This window comes from Alosa sapidissima, chromosome 7 (assembly GCF_018492685.1).
Source record: "Alosa sapidissima isolate fAloSap1 chromosome 7, fAloSap1.pri, whole genome shotgun sequence".
NCBI classification, from domain to species: Eukaryota; Metazoa; Chordata; class Actinopteri; order Clupeiformes; family Clupeidae; genus Alosa; species Alosa sapidissima.
Window position 1 is genome coordinate 33,390,761 of NC_055963.1, and position 17,908 is coordinate 33,408,668.

General features: G+C 41.5%; 2 protein-coding genes across 2 annotated transcripts; one reads left to right on the forward strand and one right to left on the reverse strand.

The window, feature by feature from the left end:
* Window positions 1–315: 315 nt before the first annotated feature.
* On the reverse strand, window positions 316–6,749 carry si:dkey-150i13.2 (mitochondrial carnitine/acylcarnitine carrier protein). Its single transcript, XM_042097630.1, has 9 exons — window positions 6,448–6,749; window positions 5,061–5,153; window positions 4,745–4,872; window positions 4,341–4,431; window positions 4,019–4,136; window positions 3,659–3,731; window positions 2,285–2,394; window positions 1,900–2,021; window positions 316–1,142 (listed from the first exon to the last, which is right to left on the reverse strand). Exons 1-9 carry the CDS (start codon window positions 6,556–6,558, stop codon window positions 1,080–1,082), a joined length of 909 nt encoding a protein of 302 aa, XP_041953564.1. The 5' UTR covers window positions 6,559–6,749; the 3' UTR covers window positions 316–1,079.
* A 1,395-nt stretch (window positions 6,750–8,144) lies between these two features.
* LOC121713180 (rab GDP dissociation inhibitor alpha) lies at window positions 8,145–15,865 on the forward strand. Its single transcript, XM_042097628.1, has 11 exons — window positions 8,145–8,379; window positions 9,915–10,022; window positions 10,271–10,370; window positions 10,560–10,694; window positions 10,894–11,092; window positions 12,888–13,019; window positions 13,402–13,501; window positions 13,594–13,765; window positions 14,220–14,364; window positions 14,883–14,937; window positions 15,681–15,865. Exons 1-11 carry the CDS (start codon window positions 8,335–8,337, stop codon window positions 15,831–15,833), a joined length of 1,344 nt encoding a protein of 447 aa, XP_041953562.1. The 5' UTR covers window positions 8,145–8,334; the 3' UTR covers window positions 15,834–15,865.
* The last annotated feature ends 2,043 nt before the right edge of the window (window positions 15,866–17,908 follow it).

Sequence of the window (17,908 nt, forward strand, 5' to 3'; positions counted from 1 at the left end):
TGATGCATGGATGTTGTAGTTTTATAAATGTAAATAAAACATGGCAGTGAACGAATTCTAGTGACTCTTCAATGATCAGGCGTTATCTCTGGTCGTCCATACCACATATATCTAGCTCATTGCTAATTGTATAGTTTTACTGCAATATTTGATTTGGAACTATTCAGAACAATTCACATTAGACTCATCATATCCCTGGCCAATAGGAACAAACCTCATACCTACTACTAGAATGGGTGATGTAATTAGGTCAAAGGTAGCCTGAAAATGCAAGTTGTCAGAGAACTACATTTAAAATAAAACCAGGACACTAACTGATTAATAAAATGTTTATTTAAAAAAAAATAACAAAATCTACGAAGAAAATGTTTAATGAATAAAAATGACATATTCAAATATTTCCACATTTGGCTTTTCATCAGATATTCCACAGTTGATTGAATGATACAAAATAAACATTCAGTTTACATAATTTGGGCACAAACGTTTTAACATGTGGATTTTAGACAGCCACTATGCATATATTTTTGGTTGATTGGTGTAAAACTGGTATTTCTGAGAATGTGTGTAGTTATATAAATATGCCTAATACATTACATCATGAGATATGCACATCTTATATGTTATTCAAACTGTACAATTACAAATGTAATTTACGATAAAAGTGCAGCATGTAGTTTCTGATAAAAAAAATAAAAAAAACTTTTCTACCTATGATTGCATTTTTAGTTTTCCCTGTTACATTCCACAAAACCTGTATCTTAGTTTCAATAAAGTTTGTACACAATTGTCTGCATTTTTGGCCCAGAAAATAAAACATACATGTAAACAACTGGTTCCACAGATGTTCCACAGCATAATATAATTTTTTTTTTATAAACTCCACAATAGTTTGCCTGTAGAATACCATCATTGTAGTCTTAAAATAATTGTACTTTTTTATACAAAAAACTACATACAGCTCGCACTTTTAAATACAACATTACTGACCAATACTGTCAGGTGTAAGAACTAAAGGCATATCCATTGTGTGCTGAGGCGAGGCACACTTGAAGGAGGTCTCCTCAGAATCACATAGATCACCAGCCAGGAGCCAACCAGTTCAGGCCCTTCAGGGCCACTTCAAACCCCAGGAAACAAGCCTTGAAATATGAAACACATGGAGTTTAGAACCTGCCTCCGTCTAAAATCACAGAGATAACCCTTTTTTAGAGGAAATTCGCTTGACTGTAGCATTAGCCATGATGATCAATAAATAAGCCAAGATCACAATATATTTGTACATTTCATGCATAATGAACATGCACTTAGTTCTTTAAGCACTTCGTATGCGTTATGGTTTGTAAATTATTGTTTTATTTCCATTAGGCTGTTGATTAATTTGACATTATTGTTTATTATTGATATTCTCCTTAATGTATTCTTACCATGTCATTGTTTTTTATATTATTGATTGAATGGACATCAGGGTTGTGCACAATTCGAATTGCAATTCTGCTTCCTGTTTGCTACCTCAATTGAAATGCAAGTGAAATTCAAGAATTAAATTGGAATTTAAGGGCCAGTTCCAATTCAATTCTGGAATTTTGCACAAGCCTGATGGACACTTTTGTTTATTATTGTTTTTTCTCTCATTTTCATTGCTTATTTTATTAGGCTATTGATTGAATCGACATTGTTGTTTATTATTGCTATTCTCCTTATTATAGTTTGACCAACATTATAATCTGTTCCCTGTTAAATTTTTAAATATTATGTTGTTTTTGTATTTGTGTGTCGCTTTGGACAAAGGCGTCTGCAAAATCCCATAACCATAACCATAATGTATCCATTTAAATATACTCTGAGTCACTGTTAATAAATGAAAGAATATAGATCAAACAGTAAACTACTATTTACCGCATTGGCAGGGAAAGCTCTCAGCATGACAGCAGTGAAGCCCTTGTAGAGCGCACGGGCTCCTTCCTCTCGTATTAATTCCTTGAGAACATCCATTAGTCCCCTGTAGCGTCCATCCGCAGCTGTACAATGCAAAGAGGTATCTTGACTTGACCCGACTACATAATGCATGGTCAAGTGTGCTCATAAGTGTGCAGAATACTCGTTGTGTTGTGTCATAACCACCAGGGGGCAGTGTTGAACTTCAGACCCCACATCATTCCCACATTTAATTTTTTTTGACCTGAGAAACACCTCCTGAGATCATCATGTGGTCAGTTACTGCACACAGCTTGGAATTTGCTGATCAAAGGTTCCCAAAAGCAGGTTATCACTTATAGCCTACCTGTCTGGAAGTTGGACTTCAGCACATCTGGAGGGAGGGCAATCACCCAGTTCAAGATGCCTGCTGTTCCACCAGCCAGAATAATTTTGGGAGTACTGAGGTGGTGAACACTGAAGAAAACCAGGGAGTGAAAAGGAATATACGATTATGATCACCCTAAAATAACTATACTACCTTTCATTCATTATAGGTAGAAAATATAATGAAAATAAAGGTGTAAAAGTTTTTAGTTCTTTGGTGCATTTTAGTTGCTTTGGTGCATTTCTAGAATCATCATTGACGTTTGCACAACAGTTTGCGCATTTCACAATTAGTGCAAACTGCACCGCTTACACCATCGTTTATGAACAAGATAGTCAATCTGCTTTGTCATGTCATCAATATGACAAAGCAGTTTGACTATAAGAATTTTCTAATGAATAATGCACAAGGAAGTACTATTTTCTGTGCGGCATAGCTATTTCAAGTTACAAATGAGTGTCTGTGTGTGGGGCGGAGGGATTGATTGCAAGAGACTGGATATGTTTCAAAAATGTTACTGTACTCTACTGTTCGTACTGCAATTCGTTGGCACACAGTAGGTGGGTTTACATGGGTAGGTTTTTTGTCATTCCAATTAAACTATTCCGACTGAAAATGTCATGCCATCTGTTTACATGGGGTACATTATAATCCAATCAGGTGCTCTCAAGCACTCTAGAATGTGATCGGAATAGCTCTTGCTGCTTTACTTTTGCTTGAGAAGTTACAGCAGGCAACCCTATTGACCATATACATTTGGTATAAGAACGGAATACCCCGCCCCTTTCATTCCGATTAAAATTCTAATTGGATCGGTTTTATTCCGATCATATGTGTCATTTCTATTCATATTGAGCCATTATTCCGATTCTAATCGGAATAAAATCGCCCATGTAAACCCACCTAGTGTTACAGTAAGAAAACAAAGGATTTTACAGCATTGTGCAAATGAGAAATTACTAATTTACAGTAAAACATAGGAAACACACTTTGGGCACCCCACTGTAAGCCAGATATACTGTACAGATACATCTTTCTATACATCCTGACATTCCTGTCTGTCAGGCCACATATTTTTGTTCATTTAAAACATGCTTGAAAGATTATGACGACTAGTTCAACACTTTTGAATGTAATGACTCAAACGATGAAATAAGGTCTGTTTGTTGCATTTACTGTTTGTTCGAAGCAATGAGAACTGCTATTATGATGTGAAAAAGTGATAAGATAATAAGGAGTTGGAACAAGCCGTTTCAAGAATTTCAATTCTTGCCTGAGAATTGCACCGAAGTGACTAAGAAAAATGGTAAATAACATGATATGTAAGATACAGGAAGTCAAAATATAACCTACCTTTCACCTTCTGGCGTTAGTAGGCGTTTCACATACTCATAGGTCAAGAAATATAGACCATTGGAAGGCACATCTGAAGGAGGTAGAAAATACATAATTTAAAACTAGGTTAGTCATTTATACACATGAACAGAGATCCTTCAAAATTGTTTTTATAATTAATGTTTGTTTGCTGAACAGGTAGTGGACAGAGGTCTGGAAGGCAATGTGCTTAATGATTTTAAAACCCGATGACCTTTTCAAACTGAATATTTTGGAATATTTGTAGCAGACAGATTGTTAGAAAACATACATCAGTCAGACATCTCTGACATACAAACAAACAACAACACAAACATGTCAAATGTCCACTATTGATACCTCTGATAAGAGTTAGTACTGTTCCTTTGTAAACACTGCGAATCCCCTGCTCCTTGTAAAGCCTGATTGCACAGTCCACAGGTCCAGCATACTTTAACTGACCAGAAGTGGACTGAACCTAAAAACAGTGAAAAAACAAAAAACAAATAAGTAAACATAAACATAAACACAAACACAAGTACTTCAATAAAGACAGAGGCAAATACACACATATTGCTCTGGGACATGGCCCTGCTCATATTATATCACTGGATAGGTTGACCAAGCTAAGCTATATTTATGCATAGTCTGTTAAATGTAACCATGTAAGAGTATCCCTTGCCTGAAGCAAACATTTTATTCTTTCTCCAGGTGCTACGATCACGGTGGTGAAGACTCCTCCCAACATACCAGACATAAAGATCTGAGCATACCTAGAGAGGGACAGCACAGACACAGGGAGGGGGGCGAGGACAGATGATGGCATTGAGTCGGTGATGCAGAAGGGGTGGGTGAAATGGAAGAGAGTGATAGGTGGACATGGGGGGCTTCAAACACACTGTTATTTTTAGACCTGCTGAAGCGAGTACTCTGGCCATTCCCCCCACTCATGTGTACACCATATACACAACACCATACCACACAGAGACAACAAATCTGTCCACCTGCTGTACCAAGCTGACCGCTGACTTGCGCTGAGAAAGCCCCCCCAACCCCCCCCCCCCCCCCCCCCCCCCGCCTACTCACGTGTGAGGGATGTTGGGGTCAGACTGAAGCAGCTGCTTCCCCAGTCCGAAGCCAAAGAAGCTAATGGCCATCATCGGGGCAACGCCAGCCAGAGGGGCCCCCATGCCTCTGTAAAGACCCAAAATTCCCTGAAAATAGACAGAGATGGAGACAGGGATAGATAGATAGACAGATAGATAGATAGATAGATAGATAGATAGATAGATAGATAGGTAAATGTAAGACATATCAATGTGGAATTTATTTAAATGGTAAGAAGTGAACTGAATTGTTCTTTAAGAGAAATACCACTGGTTTCACATCAGCTGACTCTCACCTCTTTGGACACTGTCTTTCTAAAACAGTCATATGTTCCTGTGTAGAGCACATATTGGGTAGGGGAGACTTTGGGTTGTGTTTGAAGGCGAACCTGTTTAGAAATGATTAGTTAGGAAAGGTTTTATGCATTACTTAAGGGGCCATTGCTTTTCACTATTTATAACAACAACAAAAATAATTAAATGGAACTTTACATGTTAGATGCCAGTTTACAAGTAGAAAATCATTTAGAGGTATTTTCTTCAATTGTCAGTCTAAGTAACAGCACTTTGACAAATATGACAAGACTCTAAGTAGGCCTACACAGACAACCTGCTTCACCTTGATAAGGAGGATCTTCTGGGATAGGGTGGACTGCCTCGTGTTTAATCTATTGTCTGCTATTCTTCAGATAAACTTGAGAGGGGTTGTCGCATACAGTAAAAAGCAAAGTGAGTTTCCAGTCCAATTTTTCACAGTACGTCGGGTCAAATAAAAGTACATTTTCTGCGTAAAGTAACGTGGAATGGCACGCCAAGTTATAAATAGACGTAACTCGTAACCTTCAGTTCACAATTGAATGGCAATGCCACTTTGAACTTGTCACTAAACCACAGGGCTACCTACATTAGCGATTTCCATTGTGTTGTACCCAAGCCTTTTACTATTTTACTCTACTCTGTCAAACAATACCTAGGCCTACCCTTGGCTATTCTAGTAGAAGCCTGACTGACACGTTGAGATTGCTGACGTTATGCTGTAGCCGGCAAATAGCAACTGTCAACGGACACTGACACTGACACTGACCACTCGACACTTCGTCTGACTCGACCGTTGCCTCAACTCCAGTTCATCTATTTTAAATATCTAGTTTGATTCCCTCATTTCGGACCGTCTGTGGTAGACTACAAACAGAGAACTTTATAGGCTACGTCTGACTGTAAATTATTCTGGAGATTACACAGCTTTATTGTGACTGACAAGACCACAAGACTGTGCGCAAGCCAGTGTTGCAAGGTGTAAATGTGAGCAAATGCAATGTACAAAGTGGCCAAACGAGTTAGAAACGTGAGACATGGCGTCATTAAAAACCTAGTCTGATTCACAAGGGATTAGAGAGCAATCTGTCAGCAGGTGGATTTATCTAAGCACTTCGATGTCACGAACTCTTTCTGCATGATGCTGGACACTAAAGGTATTTTTTCAGAAGCCTATTGACCCATAATCGAAGGGCAGGTTTAGCCTGATTGTGTCCTGTATGATCCAGGGGACAATGAATGGACCTGTACGCCTTACACCTTGCGGAATTAACACAATGTATGGATCTAGAGTTGTTGTAATTGTAGGTTTGACTGACAAATAACAAGCTATGCTGACAGCTGAATACAGTTATACTTTGAAGATACCTTGATCGTATCAAGTGGGTGTCCAGCAAATAAAAGGCACGCTCCGGCGACTCCACCTGCAACGAAGTTTTTCACCGGGGAAATCCTTCTCCCCGGCTCCGTCTCTCCCATCCTAGTCTTCCGATAGGAATGGGGTAAAAGACTCGATAGCAACTCACTATCGCTTCAGTCTCGGAAAGAAGAGTTTTCGGCTCCCCTTCTCAGACTTCCAACTGAGTGGCCTACTCCCAGTTGAACTCTTATAAATCTATTGCCACCGGACTTTTGACTCCTCTTTGCTTAAGCTCGTGATTTGCAAGTTAATACTTTACTTCCTGTCACGCTGCACAGTAGCATCCTCTGTTGGCTACAGATATGTACTGCAGTTGAATCAACTATGCAGAAAAAAAGTTATGCCGCGTTTTTCATTGGTTTTTCGAAATCCCTTGCTTCTACAGGAATCAGCACAGTGGTACCAAATCAACATTGCCAAATACCTAACATGATTTTTAAAACGTGGCTCATAAGAATTCCGCAGTGGCACAATCGGGTCCCATAGCTTTGATATGAATTGCTAAGTGTTTTTCAAGCGCAATGAAGAATATGTCTGTCTCCACAGACTGAGTAGCCTAGGAGCAGAAGAATTTCGCAAACGTACACTGATTAACCCAATAAGTGCTGGAGTGAGTAGTGTTTGCAAAATCTGTGGGGCACACAGAATGCTACAAAGTTACTTTAATTGTTCATTCAGAGGGGCACCTGAAGTCATCACATCTTAGAGCCTACACATCATTGAACGCCATTCATACTGCTCAATTTCTATGGGGGTGTGACATTACAGTCGTCATACTGATATTCTTTCTCTTCAAATACAGGTTATTTGTTTTCTCAGCTTATTTTGGTTAGCGTGAGTGGGTGTACATAATGCTGGATTCATGTCATGATTCAGTTTCAATATCAGGTGTTAATGGATTTAGCCTATTGTGAAATTCAAGCATCAGTGGCTTTTGATGCAGTAACAATTCCATGCCAACATAGGCTATGTGTCTCTTGTTAAAGGCATTACATCGTTAAGCATTAACTAGTGCTCAAAGATCAAAGAGTTAAATTCGCTGTCCATGGTCCTGACATTTTAACCTGCGCACCGTGTGCGGCAAACCAGGTTACTATACCTTGCGTAGGTCCTGCTTCAGTGTTGCATAACGTTTACTTTGTAGAAGGAGACTAATAGCCTAAGTTAGTTAAGATTTCCACAAATCTGTTGGTCCACAGTTCATATTTTGGTCCAGGTGAAATTGTTCATGGTTTCGTGATACATGTCAGAGAGAGAGAGATAGAGAGAGCAAAACGCTACACATTCCTTAGAAAATGAATTCAGATAAAATGCAACATTTTTACTATAAAAACGTTGTGCATTGATTTACAGGCGGAAGAACACAGCATTCGCAACAAGGTCACTCTTCCAATAAACGTGAGTGCGTGACTGATTTCAAAAGCTTGTATGTTTAATTGTAGCTTTACATGTTATGCTCTTATTACGCTGTCTTTGTAATGCAGGGAGAATCAATATTCCAAAGTTAACAAAGGAGCGTTTATTTCATTCAATGAAAAGCGGGGAAAAGAATGGCAGTCATTGAGGAGGTGATAGTAGTACTTGATACTACCAGTGCCACCATCGACGCCCTATTTTCAGACGCGAAAGGATCTCATCTGAGAGTAGTTCTGTGCCCTGGGTCACATCCTCGTTGCTTTTCGCCGGGTGCAGCGCATCCTATTCAATTCTCATACAGAGGTTGGATTCATAAGCCATACCAGGACTCCACAACCTGCCAAAAGCTATTTTACGCCTTTACGAAGAACATTTTACTGACTAGGGGAGCCTGAAAAGACCAGGACCGAAAGGACGCCATGGATGAGGAATATGATGTGATCGTTTTGGGCACTGGTCTTACGGTAAGGCACGGTCAACCATCGGGAACCAGTAGCCTGACCACTCTGGTTGATAGGAGGCATATGCTAAACTGACAACAGTAGTGTGTCATGGTTGGGTCTATGTTTTTCATTTAATATTGCATGGACACTCGCCCAAAGTGAAATTAAATTACAGTTTCAATTGTTGTGGTTTGTGCATTGTTACATAACATCAACAGTGCTGTTCTCAAATAATATGCGCATTTGATGACAAAGGCAAACATTTCCTCGTTTTGCGACATTTTTTTGATACAGACAATGGCTGTGACGATGACTTCATTGCTCTCAGTCACAGAAGGCATGTAATGACACAGTAACTCTAACAACGATAACACGACGGTCTTCTAGGCCATACTATGTAAAAAAAAAAACATTGACAGCAGCCTATGTCAGCATAATGTACGATGTTATACTGAAACCACAGTTGGTTAATGGGATGAAAATATTTATATAGTACCCTTTTCTCCTTCACAATAAAGATGCTACGTGGAGAGGCCTGGTAACACGCCCAGTACTACGTGGTCTGTCGTACGAGTAACCCAAGGAAATAGGACCACCATTGACAGCGAACAGTTGGCGAATGAAGTTACATTCTGATTATCTGGTGTTAATTCAGTAATATAGCGTCATTGCGGTGCAGTTACTGGCCGATAGTGTTATGGGCACCAGTGGCAACCGACCTAACAAAACGCGGCACATTTTGCTCAGCTCAATTAAACAGGTTTAAATGTTGTTTACCATTGAAAGCCTTGTGCGATGCGCAATGAATGGGCCTACACTAATCTTGCCAAGTTTCCCAGTGTCGACCAAGCAATCGAGCTGCATTAACTCGGCACCGAAATTACATAATAGCGGTAGCCATGGCATATGGATATCCTCCACCACCGGCCCCTACCCTAGACAACAGAATCTCAGCAATATTGGAATAACATTCTGGTTAAATAACGAGTCCTGCTCTTGGCACAACTGCTGTATAATCATGTGCATTTATTGTAATGCGATGTAAACAGTGTGATTTGCGCGCTTCCGCGAGACTCATAGACCATTTTCATTTGCATGGGTGGGGTTCTGGCTAACCGAATATATCCCATGATGCACTGCTCTTCTACACTGTGGATGCGATTGATCGCAGTTTTGGGTGCGGGAGGTCATATGTGTCTGTTTTAGAAATGGCTAGTGTCACATTAATCTCGATAGATTTTAGCTTCCTGGTGTCTAGAGGTTATAATGCAAAACTATGGCAGCTACATGCTTTGGAAAATCATGGAGTTGCCATATTTAGACGCTGTTCCGTTGCAAAGTCCTGAAATAAATTCCACTTGTCTATCCTGACTGACCATAATATGATAGTGAAATATTTACGTGATATTACAATCATGAGTTGAACTTGAATTTGCATTAATCATTTATTTTTACCTTTAATTTGACAAAGCATAACATGTTTAAATCTGTTTTGCTATTGGGAGGGTCATGCAATACAATGAACAGATTTAAATGATATGTTTTAAATTACATAGGAGTGCATCTTGTCTGGGATCATGTCCGTAAATGGCAAGAAGGTTCTACACATGGACAGGAACCCTTACTATGGGGGCGAGAGTTCCTCCATCACCCCTTTAGAGGAGGTAAGACCACCGTCACAGCACATCTTTTGCCAGACTGAAATAGTTCTCACAGGTGTCTTTTTCCTGATAAATGTAGCCTACTTTATTTAATTTATGAGAGCATCATATTGAAAAACATTTTGTGCTATTTGTCTGGTGACTAAGTGAGTGATGGCTAATGCCATAACTATTCTCTAGGTTATTACCCTAAGTGATTATGAAATAGGTTGTGAAAATGTGATTGTGAAAAATGTTCTCGATCTCCCCAGCTGTACAAGCGCTTTGGCCTTAGTGACAGCCCTCCTGAGTCTATGGGCCGAGGCAGGGATTGGAACGTGGACCTCATCCCCAAGTTCCTCATGGCCAATGGTAAGTCGTCAACACAGTGTGTGTGTGTGTGTGTGTGTGTGTGTGTGTGTGTGTGTGTGTGTGTGTGTGTGTGTTTGTGTGTGTGTGAGAGAGAGAGAGAGAAAAAAAGAGAGAGAGAGATAGAGAGAGAGAGCTGTGTGTGACATATCACCCTCTGTTCACATGTGTATATGTCTCTCTAACCTGTAGGGCAGCTGGTGAAGATGCTGCTGTACACAGAGGTGACTCGCTACCTGGACTTCAAGGTGGTGGAAGGCAGCTTTGTCTACAAGGGAGGGAAGATCTACAAGGTGCCCTCCACCGAGACGGAGGCTCTGGCTTCCAGTGAGTATCTGTTTCAAAACATTTCAGAGATGATACATGTCAAACAGTTTTCAAGATTGTCTCATTGATTTGTATTTCCTTTGAGAAAAGTTAGTACCAGTTAGTTCATTTAGATGGGCAACAATAAACAGTAGAGAGTGTTTCTTCATCTAAAAACCTGATTTTTTTGTGATTGTAACTATTTTCTTCTCACTGCCAGACCTGATGGGCATGTTTGAGAAGAGAAGGTTCAGGAAGTTCCTCGTGTTTGTGGCTAACTTTGACGAGAACGACCCTAAGACCTTTGAGGGCGTTGATCCAAAGGCGACCTCAATGAGAGACGTCTACAAGAAGTTTGACCTTGGCCAGGATGTCATCGACTTCACGGGCCACGCCCTGGCTCTCTATAGGACAGATGAGTGAGTGCTGCGATAAAGTAAAGCTGACATGTCGTTATATTTTAATTTACAACAACAAACTGTTTATTTTAAAGCTACTGTAATGTTAATTGTTATTCTGTTCTAAGCTGCTTTGGATAAAAGCGTCTTCCAAGCAACCATAACCATAACCATATTGAATGCATTTTTAGAGTTAAAGGGATACGCCGCCATTTGGAGAAATACACTCATTTTCCACCTCTCCTCGAGTTAAACAATTGAGTTTTACCTTTCTCCAGTTCACCCAGCCATTCTCTGAGTCAGGGATTCCCAAACTGTGGTATGTGTACCCCCGGTGGTACGCGAGCTGCCACTAGGGGGTACGCGAGATGAAAAGGGCAATGGCGGAAAGGAGTTAAAAATGATTAATTAATTAATATTCTAATTAATTAATAAATAATATACATAATTTCGAATCGGGTTATAATGATATGGAAACGTGAAATTAAATGAAAATCATTTGTTAACTCTATAATAGGCTATGTTTTCATTAAAAAATAAGCTACACACAATACACGTGATTTCCTGCGGGCAGCCAGAATATCTGGCGCGTTAGTTTCGTTGAAGTATAGGCTAGGTAGAAGGCTGCGTAAACATGGAAAACTGGCTAAAAACAGGGACACTGTCCAAAAGGCCTAATTAAAGCGAAGCGAGAGAAACAGAGCAGGACACAGGTAACGATGGAATGGGGTGGGGGGCATACTAATGAAGGTGGAGATGGAGCGCAGGGGAATAAAAGAAAGAACGAGACAGAAAAGACTGCGCGAAGAAAACAAAAGTATGATGAGGCATATAGCCCTAGGCTTCACGTGGATTGGGAGACAGACTGCCCAAAGCCACAGTGCGTGGTCTGCAGTAAGATGCTACCTAACCATTCTAATGTGGTTCTCCACACTGTTTTTTTTTTACGTGAGAGCTCATAGACCAGTTGCACATTTTGATTATGTTATCATGTAGGGTGGCTAATTAAACAACGATGCCTGGAATGCGTCAATAGAATGTGTTACTTTTTGATGTGTTGGATGGTGGGGGTACGCGAGCCGAGTCAGGATGTAGAAGGTGGTCCGCGGGGAAAAAGTTTGGGTACGCTGCTCTGAGTAGATCATTCAATTGGATTAGACCATTAGCATCTCGCCTGCTAGCATCACGCTTAAAAGTGACTAGGTTTCCAGTAATTTTCCTACTTAAATCTTGTCTCTTCTCAAGTTCGAAAGTGTAATAAGATGGAAAATGAAACGTGCCGATTTTCTAGGCTGATTTGACATACGTGTGAACGTACCATGGGCGCAGCAGCACAATGATATCACACAGCACCTGAAAATAGTCCCGGTAGGCTATAACTCGCAACGTTCCTTGATTATTACGCCAGAATGAGAGCATAGTTCATGTCTAGTATCAGCCAAATCAGCCTAGAAAATCGCCACGTTTCCTTTTCCATTAGTCCTATTACACTTTCTAACTTGAGAATCGTAGTCATTTCTCACCGTGATGCTAGCAGGCGAGATGCTAATGGTCTAATCCGATTCAATGATCTATGCCATTTCTTTTAGCTGTTTCTAAAAGTGGTATCGCCAGACTCAGAGAACAGCTGGATTAACTGGGGAAAGGTAAAACTCAATTGTTTAATGGGAGGGGAGGTGGAAAATGAGCGTATTTCCCCCAATGGTGGCGTATCGCTTTAACAAAGCCATTTAAAAGGTTTAGACACTTCTTGGTGTGTTTTACCTGATGCTAATGATGACTATATCTGCATCTGTGTTGTGTGCTTCTCTGTCAGCTACATGGATCAGCCTTGCCTGGAGACCATTAACCGCATTAAGCTGTACAGCGAGTCCCTTGCTCGCTATGGCAAGAGTCCCTATCTTTACCCCCTCTATGGGCTGGGAGAACTGCCTCAGGGATTCGCCCGGTGAGTGCTTCTCATTCCCAGTGGCTTCTATGCATAGATTATGGTCCGAAAGGTGGTGGTAGACCTTTCATTACATTACATTACATTACATTACATTTAGCAGACACTTCTTGACCAAAGTGACTTACATATGTCAGCTACTGTATATTACAAGTTGTCCCCGGAGCAACTTGGGGTTAAGTGCCTTGCTCAAGGGCACAACGGTGGAAGCCGGGAATTGAACCGACAACTTTCAGGCTACTGCACGCTAGCCCAGCTCCTTAACCACTACACTACCACCGCCCCTTTCAACGCTTGTCAATATGTCATTTCGCATATAAAGTGTGACTGTTCATTGATAACAATGACACTTATACTGTATGTATTTATCTATTTTGTGCAGGTTAAGTGCGATTTATGGTGGCACATACATGCTGAACAAACCAGTGGATGAGATTGTGATGGAGAACGGCCGTGTGGTCGGTGTGAAGTCAGAGGGAGAGGTACATACACCATCTGTTTTTACTCCATTTCCTGTGACCTTTTTATTGATTGAGATGAGATGAGATCAATTCTTTTGATTTTGGGGGGGTAGGTCGCACGCTGCAAGCAGCTCATCTGTGACCCCAGCTACATCCCTGACCGCGTGCGGAAAGCGGGTCAGGTGATCAGGGTGATCTGTGTCCTGAGCCACCCCATCAAGAATACCAGCGATGCCAACTCCTGTCAGATCATCATTCCCCAGAATCAGGTCAACCGCAACTCCGGTGAGCGGCCAGGGTCACACCATGTCAACAGATTTAAAAGAGCTCAGTGCTTACACTCATTCATACTCAAGATGGTTCTTAATAAGTAACCATAACTAGCATGTTATTAAGGAAAACAATGAGAAATCCTTCAATGTATTCAGAGCCTTGTGTCATTCACAAAATAGGAATTAAAGTGACATGAATCAGAACATGAACAGAACATATTCCCAGGTTTACTTTGTAAAGAATAAGGAACTTTTAGTGTGTCAATATATACACAAAATATCCTTTTCTGATATTGATTAGAAGGATATACTCTAACATTGAAGATTGTGGCCAACCCTGAACCAACCCTGATATGGCATGAAGCTGTGTGGATCACATGCCTATGTCTGATTCCCTGTGTGTGTGTGTGTGTGTGTGTGTGTGTGTGTGTGTGTGTGTGTGTGTGTGTGTGTCTCCCTGCCTGCAGACATCTATGTGTGTATGATCTCATATGCGCACAACGTGGCTGCCCAGGGGAAGTACATCGCCATTGTCAGCACCACCGTGGAGACAAGCGAACCCGAGGCTGAGATCGAGCCCGCCCTCGAACTACTGGAGCCCATCGACCAGAAGTCAGTAGTACTCCAGACTCTCCGCTCTATCTCCTCACCTACCGCTATACTGAACTTAAAATATAAACACTACACTACACTTAAAATGAATGCAAAGGTGAAGTGCTCACTGACATGGATTTGAACATTTATGGAAAAAAAGAGAGAAATAAACCTTTTATGTTCATAGTGGGAAAAATAATAGCACCTTTAGTCATAATGATTGTACTCGGGTTTCTGGAGAAAAAAGTTACAGTATTATGCAGTGGGTTGTCAGTAATGATAAATGACTATCATATACTGTAATATATACATTGTTTTTCCTATATAAACAAGACCACTGTGACATCTAATCTGCACATAGTTGTATGTCTACTGTATGGTATACTGGGTATCAGTTGCTTTTGAACTTGCTTTGTGTATGCTTGTCTCTGCTGGCAGTCCAAGGTTACACAATTCAAAAACTAGGCCAGAGAGCAGTCAAGTGACACCCAGCAGGAACTCATTTGACATGCTGTGCCCTCTGATTGGTTGCGCAGGTTTGTGGCCATCAGCGACCTCTACGAGCCTTCAGACGACGGATCTGAGAGCCAGGTCAGTGATCACAATGACCAAACACTCAGACACAAACATACACATACGCCCATACATACACACACACACACACACACACACGCACAGACACACGCACACACACACACACACACACACACACACACACAGACACAAGGCATAACACACATATACATATGAATCGTTGCTCAGATAATTATGATACATTTAGGAGGAAGGATAGCCTGGAGATTCCAGACCCAAATCCGAAACATTAAGGGTCTGTCCATGACTAATGTATTGGCCCAACTCGAGGGGCGGCACCAAGCATGCATTTGAAAATCTCACTGCACGCAATTGGATAACTACGACCAATGTTTACTGATTCATTGCAGCGCTGTCGTCATCAGTTTAGCTCGCCTCTGGCCCGCCTATATCAGATGCACCGATGTGATTTGGTAGCCTACGATACAAGGGACATAAGTAATTGGCATCATTACTCATTGCCAGAGTGACTCCTTGAGCAAATTCAAATTGTGCTCAACCCTTGGATTTCCAGGGTAAAGGAAGGAGGGAACTAAACCAGCCAGACCTTTAGGCAGTTTGGGTGTTACATGTTTTGAATGCTTCCATTATTCCTGAGGAAAACATTTTGCCCAGGAACACACACACACACACACACACACACACACACACACACACACACACACACAAAGGTTGTCCTGACAGTAGCATAGCCTCATGTTCTTAATTCAGATTTGTGCACGGTTCTTTCCTCGCGACAGGTCTTCGCCTCCAGAGCGTACGACGCCACCACCCACTTCGAGACTACCTGCAATGACATCAAAGACATCTACAAGCGCATGACGGGCAGTGACTTTGACTTTGAGAACATGAAGCGCAAACAGAACGATGTGTTTGGCGAGGACGAGCAGTGAGCGGTGCCACAGTGTGTGGGTGTGTGTGTCAGTGGGGGAGGGGTGGGGGGTGAGGGGAGGGGAGGGGGGAGACATGGGTTTGGGGTAGAAAGGTGAGGAGTTGTGGAACAGCTTTGAACAACCCTAAACCCCTCACCTGTACCCCAAAGCCCACATCTCACGCACACACACCTTTTCTCCCCCACAAACACCCTCCCCCTCTCTCTCTCTCTTGCTCTCTCTGTGCACACTCAGACACAGACACGTGTGTGTAGCCTTCTTTTTTTTGTCCTCTTTTCTCCGACAACCCTTAACCCCACAACCCCCCTACCCTTCTTGCTGCACTCTCTATGCTGTATAGATTCTTCATTCTGTTTTTGGTTCCGTGTGGTTCTTTGGACATTCCTTGCTTTGTCCGGACACAGAACGTCCGTGACTCTGTGTGTGACTGTTTTTGGTGTCGTGGCTCCAGGCTTTTTTTGGGGGGAAAGGAGAGAGTCCGCTTCCATGACTTCTGTTTGCCTTTGGGTTGCTTTTGGTTTTCTCCTCCTTTTTCCATTTTTAGCTGAGTGTTTGGTTGAGGCTGTTTCAGTAACTCACAGACCTGTGTCATGGTAGCTTTGCGTTGTTACATTGTTATATGCACACTTTTTTGTCTTATATACATACACAAAACAGAAACACACACGCACACACACACACCACACACACACGCACGCACACACACAGACACTCTGAAATCCTTGGTGAAAGCACCTTGAAATCAGACTGCATCACATACGAGTTCAGTTATCAGTCAGGTATCTGACATAACAATCAAGCTTTGGAACACAAACACACTCATGCACACAACAGAATACAATGCCTTTCATATCGTATGACGACCAATAATAAAAAAAAAAAGGACAGGACAGATGGCTGTGTCCAGCTCAAATGAAAGCGAGTAACAAAGGAGACTATTTCTACTGGCCACAGTCATAGCTCATACATATGCATGCTCATTTCCTGCTTGGGACACATTAATGCCCACGCTGACACAACACTAGAGTGGATAGGACCTAAAATCATCTCCTGATTCCATACATTCTCCACTTACATTCAAAAAACACCCTGTTCACTGCTCCCAGGACTGTCAGCACAGACATTATCAAGAGATACTTTGGTTTTTTGGCAAGTGTAGGACAAGACCTGTAACCACGACGGTGCCAGACAGTGAGGATTGGGACTGTAGAAATCAGTTTCAGTTTAAGGACCACTGATTTTGTTTTTGATTTGTTTGAGAAATAGGCTATTTCTGTGCGCAGAGGTGGTTGCAGTGTGTCTCTTAGCGACAAAGAGTGTGTGTGAGTTTTTACCACACATGTTTATGAGAAGCAGGAGACTAACAGTGAAATAATAAGGGACAGTGGTATGTTGCCAAGGAAACTAAAGGGGAGAGAGTTTGAGGGAAAAAGAATATGTGTTTGATTGGGAGAAAGACAAGGTTGAGATGAAAAAAGAGTGAACCAGAGAGAGAAAGAGTGTGTTTGTGTGAAGGGAAATGACTGGATGTCTAGTGTGACATAATGACAAGCATCCTGTAAGAATAACTGTAACTTGATGACAGGTTAAAACATATTTCAGCTGAACCCAGCACATGAAAATGGACGCAATCTTATGATGTTTACGGAGTTGTGTTTACGGAGATGACGTTGCAAGTCGAGTGCGTGTTGACATGCCTTTTCAGATGTGTGCTGTGATTGGCTTAGGCCTTTCATGTAATCAACAGAATAAGTGTGATGTCACAGATGCCACTTTTCCCATCATCCTTTTCCCCTGACCCAAACTCAGCCCACCCTGCCCACCTCTCCTGAAGTTTAGGCTGTGAACTCCAACAACAACAGCAACAACATAAAACGTTCAGGAAATAATGAACTACAGATGGTACCTGTGCAAAAATGGAAGTGACTGTTGGAGTGGATGCTTGGCATCTCCTCCCGTCTCCCCTTTACAAAGGAAAATGCTTAATAGGACATTTTATCTCTTGCAGTCCGAGAGATTTCTGAAGATCTTACTAACGGTCATATCTCAAAGGGGAGTTGGCCGAGATGCCCCAA

Bases quoted from the DNA above. Each gene is read 5' to 3' on its own strand.
- LOC121713180 (XM_042097628.1), top strand. From the start codon at position 8,335: ATGGATGAGGAATATGATGTGATCGTTTTGGGCACTGGTCTTACG. The intron at 8,380-9,914 runs GTAAGGCACGGT...TAAATTACATAG, and splicing joins TTTTGGGCACTGGTCTTACG to GAGTGCATCTTGTCTGGGAT. The intron at 14,365-14,882 runs GTCAGTAGTACT...TTGGTTGCGCAG, and splicing joins CTGGAGCCCATCGACCAGAA to GTTTGTGGCCATCAGCGACC.
- si:dkey-150i13.2 (XM_042097630.1), bottom strand. From the start codon at position 6,558: ATGGGAGAGACGGAGCCGGGGAGAAGGATTTCCCCGGTGAAAAACTTC. The intron at 5,154-6,447 runs GTATCTTCAAAG...ATTTCTAAACAG, and splicing joins ACCCACTTGATACGATCAAG to GTTCGCCTTCAAACACAACC. The intron at 4,873-5,060 runs GTGAGAGTCAGC...GTCTATTTTCAG, and splicing joins GAAAGACAGTGTCCAAAGAG to GGAATTTTGGGTCTTTACAG.